Source organism: Cutaneotrichosporon cavernicola (genome assembly GCF_030864355.1).
Source record: "Cutaneotrichosporon cavernicola HIS019 DNA, chromosome: 4".
Taxonomy (NCBI): Eukaryota; Fungi; Basidiomycota; class Tremellomycetes; order Trichosporonales; family Trichosporonaceae; genus Cutaneotrichosporon; species Cutaneotrichosporon cavernicola.
This window is the reverse complement of record NC_083396.1, coordinates 1,096,048-1,120,235: the sequence shown is the minus strand read 5'-3', so window position 1 is coordinate 1,120,235 and position 24,188 is coordinate 1,096,048. Positions and strand designations below refer to the sequence as shown.

The window sequence follows — 24,188 nt, the reverse complement described above, 5'->3', positions numbered from 1 at the left end:
AGATGCCAACCCATCTACTGTACAATCATGAGTCACCTCTGACGACGTAGCCGTCCAGCTGAGGTGCGCGCACGATCGTCCACCAGAATGCGCGCCAATGCAATATTGAGCCCTTCTCACGACGCATCGAGACGAGCGTCTGCCCGGTCGGCGCATGAGTGTCACTCTCCTGGAACAGGAACGTGCCGCGCACACTCCGCCCACCAGCGGCCTTGGCCACGCGGAAGTACGTGCTACGCGCCTGGATGCCGTCTTCAGGCAACTGGGAGGCCAAGTACTCGCGCACCATGTCGTATGCCTCCGCTGGAGGGAGGGTGAGCCAGAAACGTGTTGTCACGGCATCATAGTCGCCGCCTTGGGTCTGCGGTTAGTAATGCCCACTATGTGGACCCACGAGGTTGCCCGTCGCGCGCATAAACTGGCTCTCCTGCTGGTTCCACTGCGAGCCCCATTGAGAGTCGCCGAAGACACGCTGCGAGCGGCTCACGGCGTATGACGCGTCGTTGAATGTAGGGTCTGCGACGGCCATCATACCAGTGCTGCGCAATCCCTGCGTGAGCGCTTCAGGCAGCTGCTCACGCGTAAGCTGCGAAGGCGTCATGCACCACGGATGGGACGGAATGTCTTGGACCCGGATGCGGCGTATGGGTTCAACAGTGAGGAGCTGGACAACAAGGTCTGTCGTCAGCACTGTCTGCTACGCACACTCACCGCGCGCCGCGCCACGTATCCTGTTCCACGGCTCATAGTTCCATAACTGGCCGGCGAGGTATGCCTGGTACTCGGGACTCGTCGCTTCTGATGGCTCGTCCCATGGAGTATTGCCCACGAGCATGGTGACGAGGACGATACCCATTCCCCAAACATCAACAGGCTCGGCCTCGTAGCCGCCTTGTCCACCAAGCTGTCGTCAGTGGTATCCATGAGGTTGACTCACCTCTGGCGCAACGTACGGCATGCTCCCGCACCGTCCGCTCAACAACCGCTTCTTTCCCTTGTACTTGTACACGGCGCACAGACCAAAGTCTGTCAGCTTGAGGTTTCCGTTGGCCGCAAGGAGCAGGTTCTCAGGCTTGAGGTCTCGATGCGCGACGCCCTTCTCGTGGATGAACGAGACGGCCGCCTGCAACTGCGCAAAGTAGAACTTGGCGAGGTCTTCCGGGACACCGACATCTGGCGCTATCTTGTCAAACAGGTCGCCACCGACAGCCAGCTCGAGGAGCATGTACAGTCCTGGAACGTGCTGCGTCTTGCCGCGCTCGAGAAGCTCGTAGTGCAGGAACTCCAAGATGTTGGCGCTCTTGAGCGACTTGTGCACCTGCACCTCCTTCTGGAGGTCCTTTAATGACGGAGCGTACCCATCTGGTGCGTAAAGGTTGACGACCTTGCAAGCTGCGACGCGGCCCTTGGCATCGTCGATCGCGCGGAACACTCTGCCGTCAGCGACGATGGGATGAGATGGCAGCCGACACGTACTTTGAGAAGCCTCCACCACCGATCTGCTCGCCGATACGGTACCCACCGATGGTGGGGTAGGCGAGAACTGGTGAGGACGCGTCGACGTTCATGCCGAGCGTGGACAAGGAAGGGTGATGAAGCAATGCCAACAAGTAGATGGCTACTTGAGTTGACTCACCTGCGCACCTGCAACCGCGGATTGATTGTTGACACGCTGGTGGAGGTACCTATTTGCTTCCGCGTCACCCACCCGCTAACACCCAACCAACGACGCAACCGCCTCTCCTAGCTTGGAGACCCATGTATGCATTGTCTACATGCGCCCTCACTAGTCTACTCGAGCTTGCCCTTGACCTCCTCATAGATCTTCTTGATCTCGTCCATCGAGAGCTGCAGTCAGAACGCCGCTCGGGCGTGACTCACGTTCTGCGCGGGCCACCCGACCCCAAGCCCCTCCTTGTCGTCGGCGCTCGGCTTGGGAATGTAGTGGAAGTGAACGTGGTCTACCTGCTGGTGTGCGGGGCGCCCGTTGTTCTGCAGGATGTTGTAGTCCTCGTTGCCCTGGTGTCAGCGGCTTCAGACTCGGACGCACAGCAGCCTTGGCAATCTTGGCGAGGGCAGGCAGAATGTCGGCCATCTGGTCCTCGGGGAGATCGGCGAGCTTCTCGGCGTGGTCTGAGTTAGCGGGTACACATGCACACAGGCGGCGCACACTTGGGAATGACGAGGCAGTGGCCGCGCGCGATGGGCCCAATGTCCATGAACGCTAGGATGCTGTCCGTCTCCATGAGCTTGAAGGACGGGATCTCGCCTATTGTCAGCCCTGGTCGAGGAGGACTCACCCTTGACTATCTTGCAGAAGATGCAGGAGGCGAGGGTCTTGATGTTGGACATTATGAAGAGTGATATGTGAGAATGCAAAGAATGAAAGTGAGACGGCGGATGAACCAGAGTGCGAATCGAACACATGTCTTGGGCTCGAACCAGCAATGTCGTCATGGCCACGTGGCCGGGTACTCATGCCAAGATACTACGCGATTGTGGCATGGCTGACGCGATCACACAGTCCCCAACGCGCAGCGAGAGCCAGACAACGAGGATAGACAATTTCCAGAATAATGTCATATGCACAAGTTTTTCGTATGCTTTCCGAAACAATTCATAAATCAAAATCAAGAGTCGCCGCCAGGGCGTTGAAGAAAGGGGAGTAATACGGACAATTTCACGTCTGGTGAACTTCGAACAAACTTGAGATGCTAGGCGATCCGGCGCTTATCGGCCTTGCGGACACACTGCCTGTGGCTCTTGGAGGGGCTGGCTCCAGTCGAGGTGGTAGAAGCCTCGGGGATACCAGAGTTGGAAGTGGGCGCGCCGGAAGTGACTGCGCCAGTGGAGGTGGTAGAACTATCCAGGGCAGCAGAGCTGGAAGTCGTCGCGCCAGTGGCAGCGCTTGAAACCACGGGCCGGGTAGAGCTGGAAGTGGCGGATGCGATAGAAGTGTTGCGGGACCCTGAACTAACAGGCTCCACAAAAATGTTTCCAGCACTGGAAGTGGCACTCTCACTGTCATTGCCCGCCAGGGCAGGCCCTACCTGATTTGAAGTGGAGATGGTGATCGACGAAATCGTGCCGTTGCGGGGAGTGCCCAACGTATTGATCGGTACCAGGTCGCTTGCTGCCGATGCCACCGCGTTCTCTGAGGGATCGGCGCGGGCCGTTGAAGACGAGGTGGCTGACATGTCGCCTTCTTCATCGCCACTCATGGTGGCCGTGATGCTGGAGGGGAATGTGTCTGTCTCCGTGGCCTCATTGGTGCCCGTTGAATCCACGGAGGCCAAGATGGTGGAACTGTCGCTTGAGATATTGGGCGCCGGCGCATTATCGGAAACAGCCGGATCCGACGTGTTGGATGGTGAGTCGGTCGGCTCTGGGGCGTCCGAGAAAGTGAACGTCTTGAATGGTTGCAACTCGTCGTCAGGGGCGGAGGGGTCGGTGATGGTACTGGGCACTTCCATTGGGCTGATAGACCCAGGCTCCTCCAGCGGACTGCTGGTAACTGGCGTCTCCATCGCACTGGCTGTAACGAGGGTCTCGAAGGCACTGACAGTGGTGGGCGTCTCCATCGCGGCAGTGGCAACAGCCGCCTCAGTTGCGCTACTGGGAACCGTGGGGTTCGTCGTCAGAGCGTCGGTGCTGGCGGGACCAGTGGCGGAGGTGGTCTGAGTTGTTTCTCCATTGCCCATCCCTGTGTTAGGGACGTCGAGGTCATCGCCAGGGGGCGGTAGCACAGGGATAACACCACCGTTATCGTCATCGCCGTTGCCGTTGTCGGGAACAGCGGAGGGCTGGGTTGAGGGAACGGCTGGGGCTTCGGTGGGAGTTGTCATCGGCTCTTCAGTCGTTGCGATTGGGGTTGTCGAGGCCTCTACAAAGGTTGAGAGCGGAACAGTCGATGAAACGTTGGCCGTAGCGTACTCCTCGTCTGCGTAACATTTCTTTTGCTCCTCGTCCTCGCAGCTAATGTTACACGCCGGCGCAGGGAGGATGCAACCGGCAGCGATCATTCCTTCTGGGTATGGGACGTCGGGGCAGACACCCAAGCCACAGGCGACGATAAGGCATGCTGGCGGAGGGAGCAAGCAGCCTGGTAAGACAAGGGGGAAGATGGGAAGAGGACCAGGCCCAAATGTGGGGTTGGGAACGGGAACTGGCTGAGTTAGAGTTGGGGTTGGCGTCGGAGGGGATGAATTCGAGGCGTCAGATGATGTGGTCGATGTTGAGGATGAGGACGAACTTGACGATCGCTGACACTGGCCGAGGGTGTTCACGGGGTCCCGGATTGCATCTTCAAACTGCCGTCGACGTGGGCCACGGTGGCGTGAAAGGGTGTTAGGATTGGTGCTAACAGCTGACCGGATATGGGGAAGGATTTCTTGCAGTTTGAGATCCTTCTTCAGACCCCATGGGTTCCAAAGCTTCACCATAATGTCACTGCTGTCAGATACTTTTCCGGCGCTAACGTACCCCCGGATGTTGCAAGTCACGCCCAGCACGCCATAAACGTGGTTCCGGACGAAGAACCTGTGGTTCGGTTTGGTTTTGGTCGGTCCAGAAGCGCCGTTGAGTAGGTCATTGTTGACGAAGTTGTGGTCTTTAAGTTCCGAGGGGGTCAGGGGTATTGTGCCAATGAGGACAACATGATCTGGTGAGTTTCCGTCCGTTTCGATAATCTTGCTAATGTCCTCTCTCTCTCTGATCTGATTGCTCTGTACGTATTTGTCACCGTATCCTTCCGTCGACATTGTAGAGAGGCCACGACGACCAAAGAATAGCGCCAATAATGCCGCGTCAATCCGACCACCGTCTTCAGAGTTGGGAAGAGTTTTTGTGGTATCGTCGGGGTCCCGAACGGCACCTAGGGGGTACCCTGTAATCTGGGAGAATGCTGCCTCTAGAGCACCAACCCACCTGTGAAACGTTAGCAATGATTTAGCAAAGCAGGGCTCGGGGAGGAATCGTTCTTCGCGTTGGCCTGCACGAGGCATATAACGGCAAGCCTGTTCCCCCCTGCCAATGTGAGCTGGCTCGGTACGTACCAGGGAGCGCGATCCGCTGTCTCTTCCGGGTAGTCGTAGATCCAGCCGCTGTTACCCGCCCCCGGGCCAACGACGGCGCGTCTCAGTCGAATCTTTTCCCGCCCTGTTCCAGCCGATTCGACTTGAACCGTGCCAACGTTATTGGAGTCAACACCAAGAGTGTTGATCATCTCAACAATTTTCTCTGGTTTCCTCCATGCCATCATCCCTAGTGTAGCAGCCAGAAAGCACTGATTCCCTAACCCTTGCTGAACATCGTCTCGCTTAGGTCCGTCGGGGCCATACAGCGGGCCGCTCCCAGGCCGCAGATCCCCACCAAAATTTTTGACAGGTAAGTCGACATCGCCCGCGGGGGTATCGACCAGTGGAAGAGTGGTGTTACTGATCTGGGGCGCTGGGTGGTGTGCGAAAGGGTGTCCCAGCACCGTGACCATGACTGAGATCAGCATGGCTTGCTTCCCGGTAACGCACGGTAGGCCACGAGGAAAACTATGGTTGCGGAGCTGCCTCTCATGATGTTCCAAGGTCGTGGGTTGCTGGGAAGAGTGCTACATCTCCGCCTTTTTATCCCTCGCCATCCCTCGCCGCGATGCGATGCGACGCGCGCGTTGAAGGATATCCAGGGCCACTCCTCCATCTCACAGAGCCAGTTTACGCGTTACGCATTAGGCGTACATTGCCTCTAGTTACCCATTGTAGCTCGAAGGAGCTGTATGCATGGTCGACGCGTGCAGATAGACAATGCCAACCATTTCCCTTAATAGTCGACATATCGTGACAAGGGTGTCTTTGACGTTGAAGGGGATACTGTCGGGTTCAGGTACCCGGATGAAGAAACCGGGTTATGCAGGATAAATACCGTCTTTCGTTATACAGTAGTACTCTGAAACAGGAGGCTCACGTAATAGAGTGAGATCTAGACAAACTGATGACTGTTAAGGAAGCCATCAAAGTCATTGTTCAGGTTATCTTGAAAATGCCAAGACTTGCCAGTCCCAGAACGATATCTATGGATGGGACATTAGGTACGTTCAGTCTGCAACCCCAGTAACCAGGACCCCGCGTTCTCACAAATGACCCATCCGTCGAAAGGGGTCGGGGGAAACTATAACGTTCCAAACTTCACCCAAACAAGACGTGTAGTGCACGACCTGGGTGTCTTGAAAAGCATTTGAGCGGCGAGTGTGGACTGACCGAGTTGATTATTTGTGTCCGAGGGAGTCGCAATGCGATCTGACAATTGGTTCATCGCTGAAATGCAAATATGGATACAGTAGACTGGGTTTATGTATGATTTATGGCCGTGTCACAGATGACCGCACAAGACCGGTGTTCATGCTTGTATCCTATCCTTGACAGCTGACACTCTCAACAACGAGACGCTGCTGACGTCCGGGGACGTCTATGGGCCTGACACTCAACCTGCCAGTAAGCTTCCAAGGCACATTGTTAGCAAATAGGTACAGTACAAACAGTTATGGTCAGCAACGATGCGGACGTCCCAGAGTGGCTCAGTGACGTCCTCGTTGTTGCCAAGAGCCTCGAGGGTCTCGTCCAGTGCCTGCTGGCGGTCGCGCACGGCCCTCAGACTGGTGTCAAGCCGGTTTGGCTACACTCCAAGATCTTCTCTCGCCATGCGCCTGAGCAAGTCGACAAGATCTGTGGGAGAGACGGCAAGTGCTGAGGTTGAGGAGCGAACAGTATGTGGGGATGTGGGGTTCTCGGGTGGGCCGCGGTATGCCCCGGACGCGTGTGACCAAACTGCCCACATTGCCCTACGGTATACCCAGGATGTCGTCAAGGTTCAAAACGGGGTGCAGTTTTACTATTCTGTACATGTAACGATGTTTCAGCCAACTACATAACTAGGCACCCGTTCCAGAAATCACCCGCTGCAATGACATAAATACACACCACTCAACCCAGTCCATCCATCTCTCCTTCTCAGTTGTTTAGTTGCTTTCTCACACTCTCTTGACGAACACACGATGGGCCGTCGCCCAACTAAATGGACAGAGAAAGTGCGCCTCTCAACTCCTGGACTCTACTGGGAATCGAGAGGTTCCTGGCAAGACTCTCCCAAGATCAAAGAGATGCTCTTGGCTCTGGATGGCACTCTTCACCTAAATGTGAGGTCGGAGGGTAAAGGGCAACCAAACGACATTCGAATCGATGGGACGTTTGTGCGTATCAACCGTTGGCCAATGACCAACGCCGTTTTCAACTTGTTCAAGCTGACGTTGGAGCTTGTCCCGGAAGGCGGGCGAGCCGTTGATAATGTCCTGTGCCAAGCTCGAGAGCTTGAAGTCTCGCATCCGAGTCCGCTTTCCTCATGCGACAAGCTCAACCACCCGCGAGCGCGGAGCGTACGGTCGGTCGAATTTGGGCAGGTCAGCATGGATCGGTGCATGACCGACCTCATTCCCATTATCCAAAACATCAACATTCAACGACTGGATATAGTAGTTCCTGAGGCCATAAGCCTCCCGCCGCACTCCAACTATCCGGACCACACTGAGGTTGCAATTGCTCTCCGAGAGGCAATCGACCACAACTTTGCCATTACCTCAACGTGCGGTTCTGGCAAGTGTACTCCATTCACCAAACCTGAGGACCGTTGCGACGCGGAGGGCCTCGGGTGTCCACTGGGGAGATTTGCCAGCTCATTGACCTGGATGCTGGATAACATCGACCATCCATACTTCCTACCCAATGTCGACGCCTGGTATAACAATGCTCGCATTGCGGCCATTGTCTGGCGGAACGCCGAGCTCCAACGCCGCGTCAACAGTGCTGTCTTTCACCTCCTCCCGTTCTTACGCGTCACCCTGAACGCAACGGGTGGACAAGGTCGACTTCCGCCCGAGGTCATGGACCGTATCGCGGACTTTGTCCCGAACGGCGTCCTCTCCATGGACCAGGTAAAACGCCTCCGCGAACACGCAACCGACCGCGAAGAGTCGAGACGGGTCGCACAAGCGTTGAAGGCGGGGGGAACCAAGGAGGAATGGCTGTTCAACGGCAGGTTCTGGTGGGATAAGGGGTACGAGGCGGCCAGGGCGGAGCTGGGCTACGACAATACGGCGTGGCCGCCGATCGAAAATCGTGAAGCCGTCTTGCAATTTCTCGCCTTTCCGCCGGTCGTGTCGGCGTGGCCGTATGACCGGGGCGACGAGGTAAAGGAGATCATGCGCAAGCAGGAGAGGAGTGAATGAACTCGAGTGTCACTACGAATTCCGCAGGAGAGCTGGCGGGTGTCTAAGAGTATTCCACTAGTAGCATCCGTCTCCAACTGTATCTTGTCGTAGTACGTCTAGCCCACCAACATCACGGCAATGGATTTCTCTCATCAGCAACTTGGGTACCGGAATGTCTTACTTTGGTGGAGGTGCGGAATTGCGGAACCGAGCCGGGACCCGGGACGGGCGGCGGGCGGCTGCCCTTGCCATTTCCTGATTCCTATGTGCTGTCACTTCATCAACAACACTCTTAAACCATCTCTTGACTCAACATTCTCTTCCACCCTGCAACCTTCATCTCCAATGGTGAGAGTCGCCACCGGCCTCGCTGACCCAGACCACCGCCGCCGACCTCAAGCCACGACCAAACGAGCACGTCCTCGCTCTCCCTAACGGGCGGCAACTCGAGTACGCGGAGGGGGGCAACGCGTCCTCCCGCGTCGTCTTCCTCTTCTTCAGCGGCCTCCTGAGTATCGGCGCAGTCACCGATGTCCCACCGGCAGCCCAGAAGCTGGGTGCGCACTTCCTCTCCCCATCGCCGACGGGGATGGGCCGCACCTCCCCCCGCGACCCATCCACGCCGTACAACCTCAACCTCATTGCCGACATCCGTGCACTGCTCGAGCACACGCACCCTGACGGCGTCGACGCAATCTACCTCGGCGGAGGGAGTTATGGCACCGTGATGGCGCAGATGATCTATGGCGCGTCATACGATCTCTTCCCACAAGGTCGATCGATCAAGGCTGTGTTACTTCTCGCCGGCTTCTCCCCGTTCAAGTACCACACCAATTACGCAAAATGTCTCAGTTGGCCTACGTACGTGTCGGTCGGCCCACCTTCCACTCTGCCCTTCCGGATCTTCCAGCGCCTCTTCTCCACCGTCCTCGCGAGCAAACTGCGTACTGTTGAGGGCGCCCGTGGATTCCTGTCCCAGACCCTCTTCGACAAGATGGATGCAGATGAGCGCGCCATCGCTGAAACGTGGATTGCTGCGCGTGGCAAGACGTTTGACGAGTTTGTCACTTCCATGGCGGAGAACAACGTGCGCTCGGTCGCGGACACGTGGGACGGATTCATGGAGGTCAGTGATGTGTTGCACTCGGACTGGGGCTTTGACCCACACGCCCTCGACACCGAACATGCCAAGCCTGTACTCGTGGTTAGTGGCGACGCCGACGACATGGGCGGCGCGACCAACAAGTGGATCGCGGACAACTACCCCAACGCGACATTCCGTACTGTTCCCGGGGGCCACATTGCTGGAATCTTCTACATGGACGAGCTGTGGGAGCAGCTCGTGGCGGCGGGGGAGGAGTATGCTAGCAAGTAGGAGCCGCAGATGGGTATAGATGCATGGGGGTATGGTATACACTCGGCGCCTGGGAAAGCTTGTAGCTGCACAGCTTACAGGCTACGTCCCGTTAGCACCAGCATTGTCCTCGGCGATGAGTTGGGCCGCGCGCTCAGCAAGCCCGAAAAGCACGGTCATGAGATGGCTCGACACCTGGAATGGCAGATTCGAGCCGTCGACCACACGCAGTCCCTGGACGCCGTACACGCGGTGGTGGGGATCAACGCATCCTCCAAGCTCCTGGCTCATCATGGCGACCGTACCGATCGGGTGCCAGTTGGAACGGTAATTGTCCTTTGCCCAGGCGACCCAGTCGTCGAGGCTATCGCCAGTCCCACTTCCGGGGTCACGTTCGCCCGTGACATGTCCGGCCAGAGGGGAAGCATTCGAAGCCGTGCGCGTGAACCGCGCACTGGCACCGGAAGCAAGGGCGTCGAACTCGTTGACAAAGTACCGCGGGTCGATGCTGAAACTGCCGAAAGCGTCTGCGTCCGCAATACGCACACTCCCACGTCCAAACGGAAGGAGGAACCACGAGTCCCACCCCAATGTCGTGTCGTATGAATAGTCGTAGTTCTCGGTGATGCCGGCGCTGCGGTTCAAGATCCAGTCACGCTGAATCTCAAAGACGGCCTGTAGACCTGCAGCGTTACCGGCCACCCCAGCGTCGACAGCGTCTTGCGCCCACGCGCCCAGGTTATTCTCTAGTAAAGTGGTGACGCGTTGGGCGTCGGCGCCCTGGAAGAGGTCGACGAAACGCGGGAATGTGATGGGTTGACCACCACCACCTGCCGCGTTGATATTCCAGTTGGTCGTCGTCGTTACTTGGTCAATAAGGTTTTGGCCGATCGGCAAGTCGACGCGCTGCTGCACGCCAGCAGAGGAGAGGAACGACGCTGGTCCAATCCCCGAGTGTTGAAGGATGACGGGGGTGCGCAGTGATCCTGTCGCCATGATGACTTCAAGGCCCGCATTGACAGTGTACCCCGATCCCGAGGCGTCACGGAACTCAACCCCGGTGGCTCGGGGGGTAGTGTCTGTGGAAAGAACTACTCTCCCAACAGTCGCACCAGTGAGGATGGTCAGGTTCGGCTTGGTCGAGCCGAGGAGGTAGCCGCGATACGCGTCTGAGCGGATGTTGTTGAACGAGTTGTGGGACATGGGTCCCAAGCCAGCTGGATCACCACAGGTAAGGTCTTGAACAAAGGGCAAGCCGAGTCCCTGTACGGCAGCAGTGAAATCTGCCTCAAACTGGGCAGGAGTGCCATCGATACTCGTGTCAATCGCACCACCAGTACTGCGACATGCCGGAGTGTACGTGACGCCTTGCGACGGGTCTGGTGTGTGAAAGTTCTCCACGCGGAGCATGTACGTTTGCAGTGAGGCCCAGTTGAGGCCGGGATTCCCGACAGTCTCCAGTGCGTCGAGCTGGAAATCGTGCGGCTTGCTCCATGCCATCCCGTTGATCACTGTACTTCCACCGAGCGCCTTACCCGACCGCATAACTTGCGACTGGCCGTTGGCGCTTGACTGCGTGACCGTCTCGTATGCCCAGTCAATGGGCGTGTTGAACCCCTGCTGGTACTTGTCGGCGCCTTGTGTGAGTGTGAGTCGGAGTACCATGCTTACGGGTCACAAGGTCGTTGTTCGACTGGTCGAGTCCCGCCTCGATGAGCAGCACGGTCTTGTTCGTGTCCTCGGACAACCGTGCGGCGAGGACAACACCCGCAAGACCGCCGCCAGCAATCACGTAGTCGTATGTCTGGCCGACGGCCGCACCATCAGTGACAGGGGCACGCCTGGTTGGCGCGCCGAGCACAAATGGGATGAGTGCCGCGAGGTGGAGCAGCAGCATGACGGGTGTGAGGATGGTGCGAGGTGTGATGGGTTCAAGCTCTCCAACTTATAGTGTATTCGATGTCGGCGGGCGGCGTTGCCTCCGGTGTCGTAGGGCGGAGTGCACAGGGAACAGGAATGAGTTTGGTAAGGCGATGCAGTGTGAGATGGTGGAGTGTGACGTCAGTTTGTCCACATGCTCAAACTTAGTTTGCGGTACCACGTTGCGTTCGGCGACACTCGCTGCCAAACCTCTTGACTGCGACTCGTGCTGTGCGCCGTGCTGTGCGGCGCCCTCTTCAACAACTACGCGTACGTCCGCTATTCCTACTCCCGCTCTGGATCGTCCGCACACCAACGCCGCCGAACTCGGTGAACCGCCGCTTATACCGGTGTCGTTCTGGGCCGTACATTCCGGGCCTCGCTCTCAAACGGTGTACTTGACGCGAACCCGATGGGAGATGCAGTGCGTCGTGACCCCGCATTCCGCTGATTTCGGGCCGTCATGCAAATGCTGCTCACTGCCTCGCGCCAAAGAATAACGTCCTATCAACCCTACTGGTATCAGCTACCAAGAGCTCAACTACCTCCACCGGGCTGCCGGCGCGTATGCGTCTTCACTGTCTGGATCCACTTTTTGCAATGGGTGCGGAAGGGGCCCGAAGATAACGGGCCTGGTAGCGACATGTGACAACGGGCGTGGCCTGGTAGCGACAGTTTACAACGGGCGTGACCGGGGCCACGGCCCGCGCCACGGCCCTCACCCTCCTGTTGCTAAGCGATTCACGCCTCGCCTCCGGCCACTATCTCGTCTGGGCGTTCGACAACATGTTAGATGGATCGAAATGTTAGATGTGGTCGGGATGGATTCATCCGGGGATCCGAGATTCGAGGCTTCGAGGCTTCGAGGCTTCGAGGACTACGGTTGATCCGGACACGTGGGCCCGGACTGAAGGGTTGGCTATTACGAGCTGGGAGAGTTTGTAGAGCCCTGCCCTTTTGTTATACAGCAGTATGGCAAGGTGAGCGAATGAGATGATGTGGCCGACGTGGGTGGGCAGAGTCTCCACGCTCGGGAAAACGACACTCAGGCACATGCACTCCGCAATCCTATATCCGCCCGCCTCCTTGTTCCGCTGCTTCATGCTCGTACGAGCTTGAGGGGTCGGGGGCTCGAGCTTGGGAGAGGTGAGGATGAAGCGAGGCGGATGACGACCATGTCAGGATGGGGAGCAAGATGAAGGAGGAAGATGAAGGTGAGACATGAGACATGTGTTGTGCGTTGCAGTGTGGGGTCCCCGCTGATCGCCGTTGCCGACTCTAGTCTGGGCAATGTCCCGCACAAGTCACTCTCTACCGCATCCACAATACTCACATCCATCTTGCTATGCATTCACTTTGCCCCCAACTAGAACGACAACTCCAGACATCGACATCGACATCCACATTGCCACTCGGCCTGCCCCGGCCAGCGACAGCGATAAGGAGAGTCGCGGTTGGTTTAACCGCGGATGTGGCCGGTTTGGTTTCTCCGGCTGTTGTTGCCCCATGGAACATCCGTCACATGCTCCATGCTCCATGCTCCGTCTACTTAATAACGTCGAGCAAAACGCGTTCTGAAACATACACAACTCCCCACTCCTCTCCACATGACCAACACTGCAGACCGCTACTACACGCCCACCGACTACGGGGCGGCACACTACGAGTCGACACCGGCTGGCCAGTCCATTCCCGTCGTCATTGTCGGTGCTGGCCCAGTAGGCCTCGCTACTGCTCTGGGCTTGGCCCAGCGTGGTATCAAAGTCTCGGTGGTGGACAGTGGGACTTCGGCGTCGTACGGCTCGCGCGCCACTTGTTACTCGCGCCACACAGTCGAGATCTGTGACCGTTTAGGCTATGGGAGCCAAGTTGAGAAACGCGCACTGGGGTGGGTGGGCGGGCGTAGCTACTACCAGTCCCAGGTAAGTGACTTGTCCTAGAAGGAGAATCAGCTAATTATCTAGGAAGTCCTCAATTTCCAGATGCCACAGGATGAGCATAATTACCGCATGCCCATGTTCAACCTCCAGCAGTGCGAGTATGAGGATATCCAGTTGGCCAAGGTCGTGCAGGAACCTAACATCACCATGCTGTGGGGTTCAAAGGTCAAGGGACTCGAGGCGGACGACAACGGCGTAACGGTGACTGTGGATATGGTTGATGGTGAACGCACCCTGCGCGCCGATCGCGTCGTTGCTTCAGACGGCGGTCGCAGTGTCATTCGCGACCTCCTCGGCCTCACCCTCAAAGGTACTGCCTATGAAGGTCGGTACGTTATTGCCGATATCCACTGGAAGTCCAAGTTACCCACCGAGCGGCGTGTGTGGTTTGACCCACCTTCCAACCCCGGCTCCACGATTATTATGCACAAGCAGCCCGACGATATCTGGCGCATCGACTACCAACTCCTCGAGGGTGAGGATGCTGAGAAAGAGACGACTCGTGAGGCCATCATCGAGCGTATTACCAAACACCTCTCGTGGCTCGAGGACAACGGAACCATCACCAAGGAACCATGGACGCTTGAGTGGCACTCTTTCTACAAGGCTCTCGCACTTGCCCTACCCTCCTTCGTCCACGGTCACGACCGTGTCATCTTTGCCGGCGACGCCGCTCACATGGTGCCTATCTTTGGTGTCCGTGGCCTCAACTCGGGCATGGAGGATGCCGACACGCTCGCATGGATGCTCGCGGCCGTTTCTCACGGCGATGCCGACCCAAAGCTTCTCCACGCATACTCGCAGGAACGCCACGACGCCTGGGAGCAAAACATTGCCAACGCAGGCAAGTCGACTCTGATCATGACCCCCGGCACGGACGGATACCGTATTACTCGTGACGCTCTGCTCCAAGTTTCGGCAGTCATTCCCGAGTTCAACCACCTCATCAACCCTCGCCAGTCGAGTGCAACCCACGCACTCCGTTCGCCTCTGACTGTTGCGTCCTCTCACGAGGGTCTGCAAGTCGGTGCTCCGCTCGACGACCGCAAGATCACCGTCGACGGAAAGGTCACTTCAATTCACACTCTCCGTGGTCCTGCATTCGGCGTATATGCCGTCGCGCCATTTGACCAGAAGAAAGTCGACGCTATCGCCGACCGCCTCCGCAAGGCTCTTCCCCACGAACCTACCAAGGTTCTCGCTTTGGTTGAGGGCTCGGACAATGGCGCTGCGGCCGACTGGTGCGCCAAGCCAGGAGAGGTCGTCATCGTGCGCCCGGACGGTATCGTGCTTGCTCGCGGGCAGCCGGACGAGATCCCGGCTGTCGAGTTGTGGGTTAAGCGTGGCATTGCCGAGGCTCCTCGGGCCGGAACTCCGCCCGCCGCCGACCCCATCCTTCTTTCCAAGGAGCAGATTAACCGCGAGAAAGTGTGGCTCCAGCTTTCCGAGGCACTTGACCAAACACACGACAAGTACAAGTTCCTCACCCAGCTCTCGATTGTCCTCGGCGCACAGGCTGGGCCCGACAAGGTGTCCAAAATCATTAGCAAGCTCAACGCGGCTTCTCTCTAAATGCAGAGCGGCAGGTTTCAATACGCAACGGCAGGGGTGTATTCATTTGTACAAGGGATCATGCAGTATGTTTGGATGTTTGGCTGATAGCGAGTCTACAGTTGAGGGGTTGCACCACTGAGGCGGTGACTAGTCTCTATATCCGGAGGACATTTCCCCATCCACATGGGAGCCACCGACATGAGCGCCATCGACCTGCGAGCCATCCAGCATGGCCTCAATGAACGACACCAGCCCGTTCGGGTTATATCCGATCGTGTTGCCGGCGTCGACACCAATATCGCCAAACAGGTTCATGTCGACATTACCAAAATCAAAGTTGAGCATACTCAGCGGGTCTTCTTGCTCGACCGGCTCCACGCCCTCGGATCGCGCCTTGGGTCGAGATGGGAACAAGCGGCTGAGCAGCGATGCGAGCTGGAGCGCAATATGGTCCTCATCCACAGCTGCCTCGCGCAAAGCATCAATCAGGTCGTATTGGAGATTGACCATGTCGGCTTCGTCCTGCACGACAGCGCCAAAGCTCATCGCCTTCATGAGAAACACGGATGCGAACATCTGTACATGTCAGCGGCTCATTTGTACATATCAGCGGCTCATTTGTCCATATCAGCGGCTTTGGAACTCACCATTCGTAAAAAGGTTCGGCCGGGACAGAAACATAGGACACGGCGGCGGTGCAGGTCGATGCCGGCGCGCATGAGACTGATACCCGACTCGACTGCTTCGAGGAGGAACGGCGCCTCTGCCCAGCGTAGGACCGAGCTCTCAAAGACACGCGGATGTGTGCCGGACGAACCACGGAGGCGCGGAGCTAGGCGGTGATGCGCAGCCCGCATGCTGATCGAATTGGCGTAGAGTCGGATATAGTCGATTTCCAGACGCATGAGGATATTACGCAGCTTGACTGCCTCGTTCTCATTCTCGATCGCTTCTCTGCCGCAACTGGGAATGAGCCACTGCCGGATACTGTCGAGCTCGGGCTTGAGGCGGTGTAGCAGAGGCTCGAATTGCCGCGTTCGAATCAGGTCGTTGGTCAAACTCGGCGACGCGTACATGAGCTCCTGCACCAATCCGAGATTATGTGTGAGTTCCGTGACAGCCTGCGTTGAGCGCCATGAGTCGTCACTGAAATCGCGCAAAATGTCTGATCCGGTATGTACAAACACGAGATCGCCCCATGTTTCCCACCAGTTTGTGGACATTTCTGTAATCAGCAACACCACACCAATACGTACTGGCTTGTACCATTGATACACGTCCGAGACGGACCGAGACGCTGTTATCAGTATCAGTCAATCCTTTGTGGCGACATACTGTCGGTCGGCAGCGAGGCAGTCTTGGGTTAGCTGATTCGATTTCAATTGAGCGCTCACGGATCCAAGCATTCATCTTACGCCGTGTGATGGCCAGAGTCTCCTCGTTCTCCTTACTGTATCCCTTCTCATCGTGTAGTGAGAGTTCCTGGGCAATTCGCAATGCGAGTCCCGTAAGCGTCCACGCCAAGTCGTCAAAGAGCTTGCACGCGCTCGAGAGGGTAGATGCCCGCGCTCTCGACGGGTCTTTAAGCAACAATGCACGTGGTGGCCACTCGGAAAGTACGAGCAGTGCCTCGACCGTACCAATTGTTCGGAACGTTGGGCTTGATCAGCCAACCTCTAGGATAGGATAGACTCACTCTCCCATGGTCAGGTAACCTAGGCGGGACATGAGCCACTCGACCAGGCGGCCTTGAATGACGCGCGAACGCAGCGGCTCAGTCGAGACATATGACGGGCCGAGATCACAGAAACGGCTTGCGGCGAGACAGATGGCCGCGAGCAAGATCGGCTCGTCTAGCAGCTCTGTGAACTGTTTCGTTTGCAACAACACGGTGGGCACCACGGGATGTAGTGGGCCCAGGTGAACTGCGTAGCTGGGTGAGCGGGAACAACGGAAACTCACAATGCGAGGAGAGTACGAGCCTCTTCGGTAGTCAGGAGACCGTCGCGAACAGGCTCCCACTGGTTCCAGATCTTGCCATCCCGATGCGTCGGCACAGCAGTATACTGCGATGTCTCCTCGTCTGCTGCAGCGACGAGGACGCGCAACGCGTCGGCAGGCGTCTCGATTGTTGCTTCGAGGTTGATTCCTGACCGATATGGGCTCCGTGCTGGGCGCGACGCCTCCGAGCTCCCCGGGTCGGGGCTTGGCAAGCTGGGCCGCCGAGTGTATTGCGCCGGCTCAGCGGGGAGCGAGTAGCGTAACCCCAAAGACCCCTCGTCCCGGCGTAACCCCAAAGACCCCTCGTCCCGGACCCGGTACGTCATCTTGCGCGGCTTGTGGTGCAGGTGACTACCGACGAAACGGCACTCTCGACCTGATCGCGAACATCGCTGACATGGCGGGTCCTTGGGTTCTCCGGGATCGCCAAGGTCGCAGCGTAACTTTGCGTCTCGACATGCCTGGCATGCCTGTCGAACACGGGCGCGTTTCGCGGGCGGCTCGTCGTCCATGTTGTTGATGCACGGCATTGTTGCTCCAACTTGGGAATGGGTGGCGAAGGCTGCCAGGGCGGCCAAGTGGGCATCAACTCGGGATTGTGGATAAGCCATCATCATCTGATTGGCAAGCTTCGGCTTTGCGCGGGTGCACCCAGTCCCACTGCTAAGTCCCACTGCTAAAATGGGCGGCTGCAGTTGGGGGCAAGACAACATGCGCCCAGACTATATATGAAACTTGGTGTTCTCGGTGACGCCGAGCGTGGGAGCGGTGAACGAAGAATCCAACGACCTGAACGCCAATCCACCCGTTTGTTTCCCCGCAATCCAGCATGCACAGACGACGTCGACCAGTTCACCAGGCGCGGTGGGCCTCCTGTCATCTCTCCTCCACTGGATATCCAGCCTCCTTGTCGGGGCGTCAATCGTGCGGTCGGTTCGAGGCCAGGTTGCCTCGGCTCCATCTACAACCAAGCCCATCCCAGGCTGCCTTCGGCCAGCCAACGTCTCCCTCATGCGCATCCTCAGAGCCCACTCATTTACATGGCGGCTTACAACGGACTAGCAAACGCGAAGTGTGGCAGGGTTCCAGCCAAGAAAAGGGGTTTAGGCGCCGAAGCCGTAGAGCGTGCGGCCCTGGCGCTTGAGGGCGTACACGACGTCGAGCGACGTGACCGTCTTGCGCTTGGCGTGCTCGGTGTACGTGACCGAGTCGCGGATGACGTTCTCGAGCTGGTGTGAGGCTGCAATCGGGATGGACAAGAGCTGCAGTTGGTGAAGGGGGAGAAGGTGGGTCGGTTGGTATAGCAAGGAAGGGCACCATGGAGACACTCACGAAGATCTTGAGAACACCACGCGTCTCCTCGTAGATAAGCCCCGAGATACGCTTGACGCCACCACGGCGCGCGAGACGGCGAATAGCGGGCTTTGTGATACCCCAGTGTGTGAGCGGATCGCACACGGGTCGACTCACTGAATGTTGTCGCGCAGAACCTTGCGGTGACGCTTCGCGCCGCCCTTACCGAGGCCCTTGCCGCCTGGTATCAGCTACTCAAGGCGTATGCTATGCGTACCCTTGCCGCGTCCAGACATCTGGTGTCAGGTCATCACAGTTGAGATACGTACGATAGGTTGGAATTGGTTGAGTAGTAGAGAGGTGGAGAGAGTGAGAGAGTGAGACCGAGATACGGGATGTGAGGCCTCCACCCATTTGCTTCCGTCCCTCCTCCCTTCTTTTCCGGCGACATGCAACAATCCAACCCGATGTACACTCCACCATGCTGTCGACGCTCGCTAGGCCGTTGTTTGCGCGTATTGGCGCACCGCGCGCGTTCTCAAGTACGGCAGTGGCGCAGCTCCTCAAGTCGCATTCGGGGGCCAAGAAGCGGTTCCGTCTTACTGGCGGTGGTGCCGTGAGTTGTGGGGTAGAGGCCATTGTGCCAGAGCCCATGAGTGGATTAGAGGCGGCTGTGCTAGGGCCCATGGACACCGCTGACAACAGTACAAGCGCGTGCGTATGCTTCTTTGCGGTCTGCGTATCCCCGACCAGCGTCTGTTTGATGAACGGATTCTCGGGATGGAGGTCGCGACCGAGGGATGGCCAAACCTACGCCCTGTTGCACTGCCGGATAACGCTGACCCCAGGGCCAGGCTGGTAAGCAGCACCTCAACACCGGGTTCTCTGGAGTGCGGATCGGCCGCCTCGGCAAGACGGCGTACACGACGCCATCGCAGACCAAGACGATCCGCCGCCTCCTCGCTGGCCGCAAGTAGGCGTGTAGCACACATTACCATGCATAGACATCCGCTCGACCGCCGGATCTGCGCCTGTCCGGTGCGCGCTGGCGAGCAGAGACCGTGGAGGTTGGCTGGCTGGCTCCCAGGATACTGACGCTGCATGTGACAGACAATTCATCTCATTGCTTACGCGAAACAGCGGTACTGACTATTCTTCTATTGGCAGTGACCCTGCCACTCTTCTCGCCCACCTCTGCCGCCAGTGTCTCTGCGCGTCTCGCGGTCTGCATGCGATGCGAGGCGTAGATTGTCGTGACAGGGCGGCCATCCTCGGGCTGCGACCTGCGAAAGACTGAGCAACGAATTGAACAGGTTTGCCTCAGCCTTGGGCCCCAGGTTGGAGCTTGGCTCGCGGTTAGCCCACACGCTGAAAGACTCACCTCGTCGAACATGACCATGGCTGCCGACTAGGCTGTGTCGTATTCACTCATAGGAATGCCGTTGATGAGCAAATCGCCTCGAAGACCATGATGGCGATTGCAGAGACCCAGAAGGACCTTGAACAACGCCGACTTGCCGGAACCGTTTGGGCCAGCCTGTGGGTGTTAGTTGTCAAGTATGAACTTGGGTATGTCAAGGTCATATTGCGTAGCTCCAGCTCCATTCCTCGCCGAGAAGGTCTGTGCAACTAGCTTGGGGAGTATTAGACACCTCCCTCGTCACTTTTCATGACTCGAGTAATTACGGGTCCGGTAAACTCGGGGAACAAGTTCGAGCCCAAGCCTACCCAAGTCGGCATAAATTGCAGTCTGAATCTCCCTTGCCACCTCTCTTCCATCCCAATTACCAACTTGCTCAAGACACGAAATGCGTATCGCCATCGTTGGGTGCCTCCACGGCTCCCTCAGCGAGATGTACCAAACCCTTCCGCCAGTCGACCTCGTCTTATGCTGCGGCGACTTCCAGGGATTCCGCAACGAGGCCGACCTCGACTCATGCCATGTCCCGGAAAAGTATCGCACTCTTGGCTCATTCCACCACTACTATGCGGAACCACGTGACATTCCACTCACAATTGTCGTGGGCGGGAATCACGAGGCCAGCAACTACATGTGCGAGCTGTTCTATGGCGGCTGGCTCGCGCATAACATCTACTACTTGGGTGTCGCGGGGAGTGTGATTGTCAACGGGCTGCGTATTGCCGGCGCGAGTGGAATCTACAACCAGAATTCGTTTGGACGGGGACACTTTGAACGCGCGCCTCTCAAGGGAGGCAGCCTGCGCTCCGTCTACCACCTCCGGCAGTGGAATGAGGAGCGCCTCCGTCTTGTGAGTCGTTGATTGACAGCGCTCATATACTCACACCAGCTCCCACCTGTCGATATCTTCCTTTCACACGACTGGCCAGTCGACATCACAAAGTACGGCGACGGCAAAGCGCTAGTCAGCGCCATGCCGCGTTTCCGGTCCTCGATCGATACAGGTACTTTCGGTGCGCCTCCACTCACGCGCGTCCTAAACGCCATCCGAGCGCGCTACTGGTTCGCGGCACACATGCATGTCAAGTTCCCCGCGGTTAAAGTTCACGCCGCCAATCCCACCGTCTCGGAACCACACTATCCTAGTGACCCCACGCCCAAGGAATGGTTAGATGCGCACGCCATCCACCCAAGGGGTTCAATCAAGCCCGGCCCAACCAACCAGCGAGCCACCCGCTTTCTTGCACTTTCCAAGCCCCTCCCCGGAAAGAAGGATTGGTGGCAGGTGAGCTAGGGTGCAGTTTCCAGCTGACAGGAGGTACTCGACATTCCTGCCCCCTCAGACAAGTCGCCTCCCACTCTCACCTTTGACCGCGCCTGGCTGGCCATCACCAAGGCGACGCACCCCTTCCCGCGAGCCCACAACCCGCCTATACTCCCCGACGGTGCGTCTGCACTTCCGCCATCAACCCTTCCAGCGGACGTCAATGCACGAATCGAGGCCGCACTCTCGTCACTGGATAACTCGGCCGAGGTCTCAAACGTCCAGGTGTTTGTCAAAACTGCGCCGGCCGAGGGTGACGGTATTCCCGAGGCGCACTATACCAATCCCCAAACCACGGCGTTTTGCGCTTTTCTCGGTATCCAAGACCTCACCAACCCCGCTCCACGTACGGCCGCCAGGCCGAATGACTCGAATATTGGGCGGGGGAGAGGCGGATCGAATGGGAATCGGGGTGCGAGAGGTGGGAGTCGGGGTGCGAGAGGTGGGTGAAATGGAGGTTCGGAAGCAAGAGGTGGCAGCCCGAGCTCTGGGGACGCTCTTTCCTAAGGCCACCCCAGATTCTCCCTCAGTCTCTAGCCCCACCTGTTGAAACGCATCCATAGCTCGTAGCGTAATACTCTGCGGATACGGTACCCGGGCCCTTGGCGCAGCTTTTCGTCCAGCGCACCTGTTCCGTACGCCTAGTCTCGATCAGCATGTCTGGTCTTGTTCCTTTCCAAATATGAAAAAGTGATGCCGCGATGCCTGAGTTGCCCGTCGTCGTCGCTGAGGTTGACGCGTTGAGTGTTGTCAAGGCAAGATGGAAGATCGGAAGATGGGAAGATGGTGCTCAAGTCGGGAGAGGCTTGGGAACGCCACAGCGTCGAGGCAGGGCAACATCAAGTACAGTCGTCCAGTTAGTCTTCGGGATACCCCTCTCTGCCTTACAGTCAGTCAGCCAACTAGGCTTGTTGTTCCGTCCTATGATATACTCCCAAATATTCACCCAACATGCCTAATCCGCAGGCACTTCTGCAATCGCTTCTTCATCACTACGACACTACTCTACATACTGTACTCGAGGAACTCTGTAACATGCACGTCCATCTTACACCTCACTAGGCTTGACAAAGCCGGCGTCCGCAAGACGCTTGTCGCCAGTTGGCTTTTCGGTCGCAGGCTCATGACCGTCGGCGCTGCCACTGTCGTCCTGGTACGCCTTGCTCTGGAGCTCCCAGAACTGGTAGTACTTGCCCTTGAGGGCGAGGAGCTCCGCATGCGTTCCCAACTCCACAATACGCTGGTGTCAACTGCATGTCAACCCTCATAACTCACCCCCTTCTCCATGAAGGCGATCTGGTCAGCACGGCGGACGCTGGCAAGACGATGAGATACAAAGATGGTCGTGATGCGCCTCCGAGCCGCTCTGGAAAGTGACGAGATGCGTTCCATCAGGTCGTGCTGCGGTAAGCCAAGGGGTTCTCACAGAGTAACCAAACAACTCACCTCGGCGACTGGGTCGAGGCTGGCCGTTGGCTCGTCGTACACGCAAAGGTCAACACCACCGTTAATCTCGGTCTTAAGGAACGCGCGACCAATGGCAATGCGCTGCCACTGCCCGCGGCTGAGAGAAGCTGCGGACCGTTTCCTGAGATCCTCCTTCTTCTTCTTCTTCTTCTTCTTGTCATCCTCCTTCTCGTTGGTTTCCTTAGTCTCGTCTTCCTTGTTGACCTCTGCAGTCTTGCCGCTCTCGTCTTCGCCCTTGTTCTCTTTACCCTCGTTTCTGTCCTTCCCGTCCATGTCCCGTACGTCTGTGGGGTTGAGCTGGCGGTCTAAACCACCGAGCTCCTCTTGTAAGTACTCGATGCCGCCTGTCTTGGCTGCAGACACAAGGGCATCGTCATTGTCGAACCGGTCAATGTCCCCAACGCCAAGGTTGAAGCGTAATGACTCTGGGAACTTGGCATGCTCCTGGAAACAGCAGCTCATGCGGTTGAACAGAGTCGATGCCTTGTATTGCTTGTCGTTAGCATGCACCTTCAGAAGCTCACGTCGACGGGGAGTCCATTGATCTGGAGGACACCAGCCGTGCCCTCCATTCCCATTAGGCCCAGAAGTAGACGTAAGAGTGTCGTCTTGCCTGAGCCATTGAAGCTAAGTCATTAGCTTTCATTACGTAGCGGACCCTACCCGACGATCGCCAGAGTGGCCCCTGGCTCGATATCGAGGTTGATGTCGTGTAACGTGGGGGCGTCGCACCCTCCGTAGGTGAAGTTCAGGCTTTTCGCCTCGATGCGCATACCAACGCCGCGACGATAGGCATCGTAATCAATTAGCTCGCAACCCGCTTGTGGCTGGAGGAGATCTATAGCGGCGCAATACGCAAGTGCCGAGCACCCACCTTGCAGGAGGTTAATCAGGCACCTACGTTGGTGTGTCAACCCGAACGCGAACCTTATCGAGATCCAGTCTGTAGCGTCGTCCGTTATCTTGATAGAGCTAAGACGCATACCGACGGACGGCTTGACAACGATAGCAAGCTGCAGTGTTAGCGGCACATTGTTGGGTCATTCACCTTCATAATTGTTGGACCCATTGTCAGCAGAGAGTTTAAAGTCATGGCGAGCCCGTCGCGCCAGTTGAGAGGGATCGGAACGCTTAGCGCCTTTGCCTTTTCAGACAGGGCCTCCCAGGTCGGGCCCAGGTGGCGTCCGATTTGGAAAAGGTTGGACTCTTGACGGTACACAGAAGACCCGGCGATATCGAAGAGGGCCTGACGTTCCTTGTCGATGTCTCTGCGCTCAATTCTCTGCTTGAGGCTTCGGTTTGTGGCCGTCGAGGACCTAGTAACAAAGTATCGGACCAGGAGAATGCAAAAGCTGGCGAGGACGGGAGTTCCCTTCCCAGTGAAGAGCAGGATGGCCACAAGGTAAAGCCGGGAGAACATGTCGATCATATCCTTGAGGAGAGTGGTGCTATCTTGGAGGATACCAGTGGCGGTCCGTCCTTTAGTGTGCTTAAATCTGCCCTTAAATCTGAAGGCCGTGTAGGACTCAGTGTCTCTCAGCAGCTTTGTGACAAGTGGGTCGTTGCTTTGAGGAACGCTAAGTCGGAGATGGATGTTGAACATGACACTTCGTGACGACTCGTCCAGCAAAGTCTGAATCAGTGCTGGTTTTGAAAAGACATGA

At 57.4% G+C, this 24,188-nt stretch overlaps 13 protein-coding genes across 13 annotated transcripts; 6 read left to right on the top strand and 7 right to left on the bottom strand.

Annotated features, from left to right (window-relative positions):
- Positions 1-25: 25 nt before the first annotated feature.
- On the bottom strand, positions 26-1,568 carry chk1 (uncharacterized protein; the record flags this gene model as incomplete). The annotated part of the gene is made up of 5 exons (XM_060600269.1): positions 26-361; positions 395-678; positions 712-904; positions 938-1,433; positions 1,477-1,568. The coding sequence occupies 5 exons, from the start codon at positions 1,566-1,568 to the stop codon at positions 26-28; spliced, it is 1,401 nt and encodes a 466-aa protein (XP_060456879.1).
- A 223-nt stretch (positions 1,569-1,791) lies between these two features.
- Positions 1,792-2,352, bottom strand: HNT1 (uncharacterized protein; the record flags this gene model as incomplete). Its single annotated transcript, XM_060600268.1, has 5 exons — positions 1,792-1,848; positions 1,882-2,019; positions 2,051-2,133; positions 2,171-2,269; positions 2,301-2,352. The coding sequence occupies 5 exons, from the start codon at positions 2,350-2,352 to the stop codon at positions 1,792-1,794; spliced, it is 429 nt and encodes a 142-aa protein (XP_060456878.1).
- Positions 2,353-2,714: 362 nt separating this feature from the next.
- On the bottom strand, positions 2,715-4,022 carry CcaverHIS019_0404320 (uncharacterized protein; the record flags this gene model as incomplete). The annotated part of the gene is made up of 1 exon (XM_060600266.1): positions 2,715-4,022. One exon carries the CDS (start codon positions 4,020-4,022, stop codon positions 2,715-2,717), a length of 1,308 nt encoding a protein of 435 aa, XP_060456877.1.
- Positions 4,023-6,531: 2,509 nt separating this feature from the next.
- Positions 6,532-6,738, top strand: CcaverHIS019_0404310 (uncharacterized protein; the record flags this gene model as incomplete). The annotated part of the gene is made up of 1 exon (XM_060600265.1): positions 6,532-6,738. One exon carries the CDS (start codon positions 6,532-6,534, stop codon positions 6,736-6,738), a length of 207 nt encoding a protein of 68 aa, XP_060456876.1.
- Positions 6,739-7,729: 991 nt separating this feature from the next.
- Positions 7,730-8,269, top strand: CcaverHIS019_0404300 (uncharacterized protein; the record flags this gene model as incomplete). The annotated part of the gene is made up of 1 exon (XM_060600264.1): positions 7,730-8,269. The coding sequence occupies one exon, from the start codon at positions 7,730-7,732 to the stop codon at positions 8,267-8,269; it is 540 nt and encodes a 179-aa protein (XP_060456875.1).
- Positions 8,270-8,596: 327 nt separating this feature from the next.
- Positions 8,597-9,626, top strand: CcaverHIS019_0404290 (uncharacterized protein; the record flags this gene model as incomplete). The annotated part of the gene is made up of 2 exons (XM_060600263.1): positions 8,597-8,599; positions 8,631-9,626. The coding sequence occupies 2 exons, from the start codon at positions 8,597-8,599 to the stop codon at positions 9,624-9,626; spliced, it is 999 nt and encodes a 332-aa protein (XP_060456874.1).
- Positions 9,627-9,707: 81 nt separating this feature from the next.
- Positions 9,708-11,502, bottom strand: CcaverHIS019_0404280 (uncharacterized protein; the record flags this gene model as incomplete). Its single annotated transcript, XM_060600262.1, has 2 exons — positions 9,708-11,242; positions 11,277-11,502. 2 exons carry the CDS (start codon positions 11,500-11,502, stop codon positions 9,708-9,710), a joined length of 1,761 nt encoding a protein of 586 aa, XP_060456873.1.
- A 1,630-nt stretch (positions 11,503-13,132) lies between these two features.
- On the top strand, positions 13,133-15,037 carry CcaverHIS019_0404270 (uncharacterized protein; the record flags this gene model as incomplete). Its single annotated transcript, XM_060600261.1, has 2 exons — positions 13,133-13,447; positions 13,490-15,037. 2 exons carry the CDS (start codon positions 13,133-13,135, stop codon positions 15,035-15,037), a joined length of 1,863 nt encoding a protein of 620 aa, XP_060456872.1.
- Positions 15,038-15,166: 129 nt separating this feature from the next.
- CcaverHIS019_0404260 (uncharacterized protein) lies at positions 15,167-17,532 on the bottom strand (the record flags this gene model as incomplete). Its single annotated transcript, XM_060600260.1, has 7 exons — positions 15,167-15,595; positions 15,667-16,244; positions 16,276-16,316; positions 16,355-16,376; positions 16,414-16,679; positions 16,716-16,952; positions 16,982-17,532. 7 exons carry the CDS (start codon positions 17,530-17,532, stop codon positions 15,167-15,169), a joined length of 2,124 nt encoding a protein of 707 aa, XP_060456871.1.
- A 591-nt stretch (positions 17,533-18,123) lies between these two features.
- Positions 18,124-18,609, bottom strand: HHF1 (uncharacterized protein; the record flags this gene model as incomplete). The annotated part of the gene is made up of 4 exons (XM_060600259.1): positions 18,124-18,249; positions 18,353-18,489; positions 18,540-18,554; positions 18,591-18,609. The coding sequence occupies 4 exons, from the start codon at positions 18,607-18,609 to the stop codon at positions 18,124-18,126; spliced, it is 297 nt and encodes a 98-aa protein (XP_060456870.1).
- A 185-nt stretch (positions 18,610-18,794) lies between these two features.
- CcaverHIS019_0404240 (uncharacterized protein) lies at positions 18,795-19,290 on the top strand (the record flags this gene model as incomplete). Its single annotated transcript, XM_060600258.1, has 3 exons — positions 18,795-18,929; positions 19,019-19,027; positions 19,162-19,290. 3 exons carry the CDS (start codon positions 18,795-18,797, stop codon positions 19,288-19,290), a joined length of 273 nt encoding a protein of 90 aa, XP_060456869.1.
- An 831-nt stretch (positions 19,291-20,121) lies between these two features.
- Positions 20,122-21,632, top strand: DBR1 (uncharacterized protein; the record flags this gene model as incomplete). Its single annotated transcript, XM_060600257.1, has 4 exons — positions 20,122-20,583; positions 20,623-21,018; positions 21,049-21,403; positions 21,628-21,632. The coding sequence occupies 4 exons, from the start codon at positions 20,122-20,124 to the stop codon at positions 21,630-21,632; spliced, it is 1,218 nt and encodes a 405-aa protein (XP_060456868.1).
- A 473-nt stretch (positions 21,633-22,105) lies between these two features.
- On the bottom strand, positions 22,106-23,944 carry CcaverHIS019_0404220 (uncharacterized protein; the record flags this gene model as incomplete). Its single annotated transcript, XM_060600255.1, has 6 exons — positions 22,106-22,297; positions 22,333-22,458; positions 22,504-23,016; positions 23,049-23,151; positions 23,452-23,537; positions 23,573-23,944. 6 exons carry the CDS (start codon positions 23,942-23,944, stop codon positions 22,106-22,108), a joined length of 1,392 nt encoding a protein of 463 aa, XP_060456867.1.
- Between the last annotated feature and the right edge of the window lie 244 nt (positions 23,945-24,188).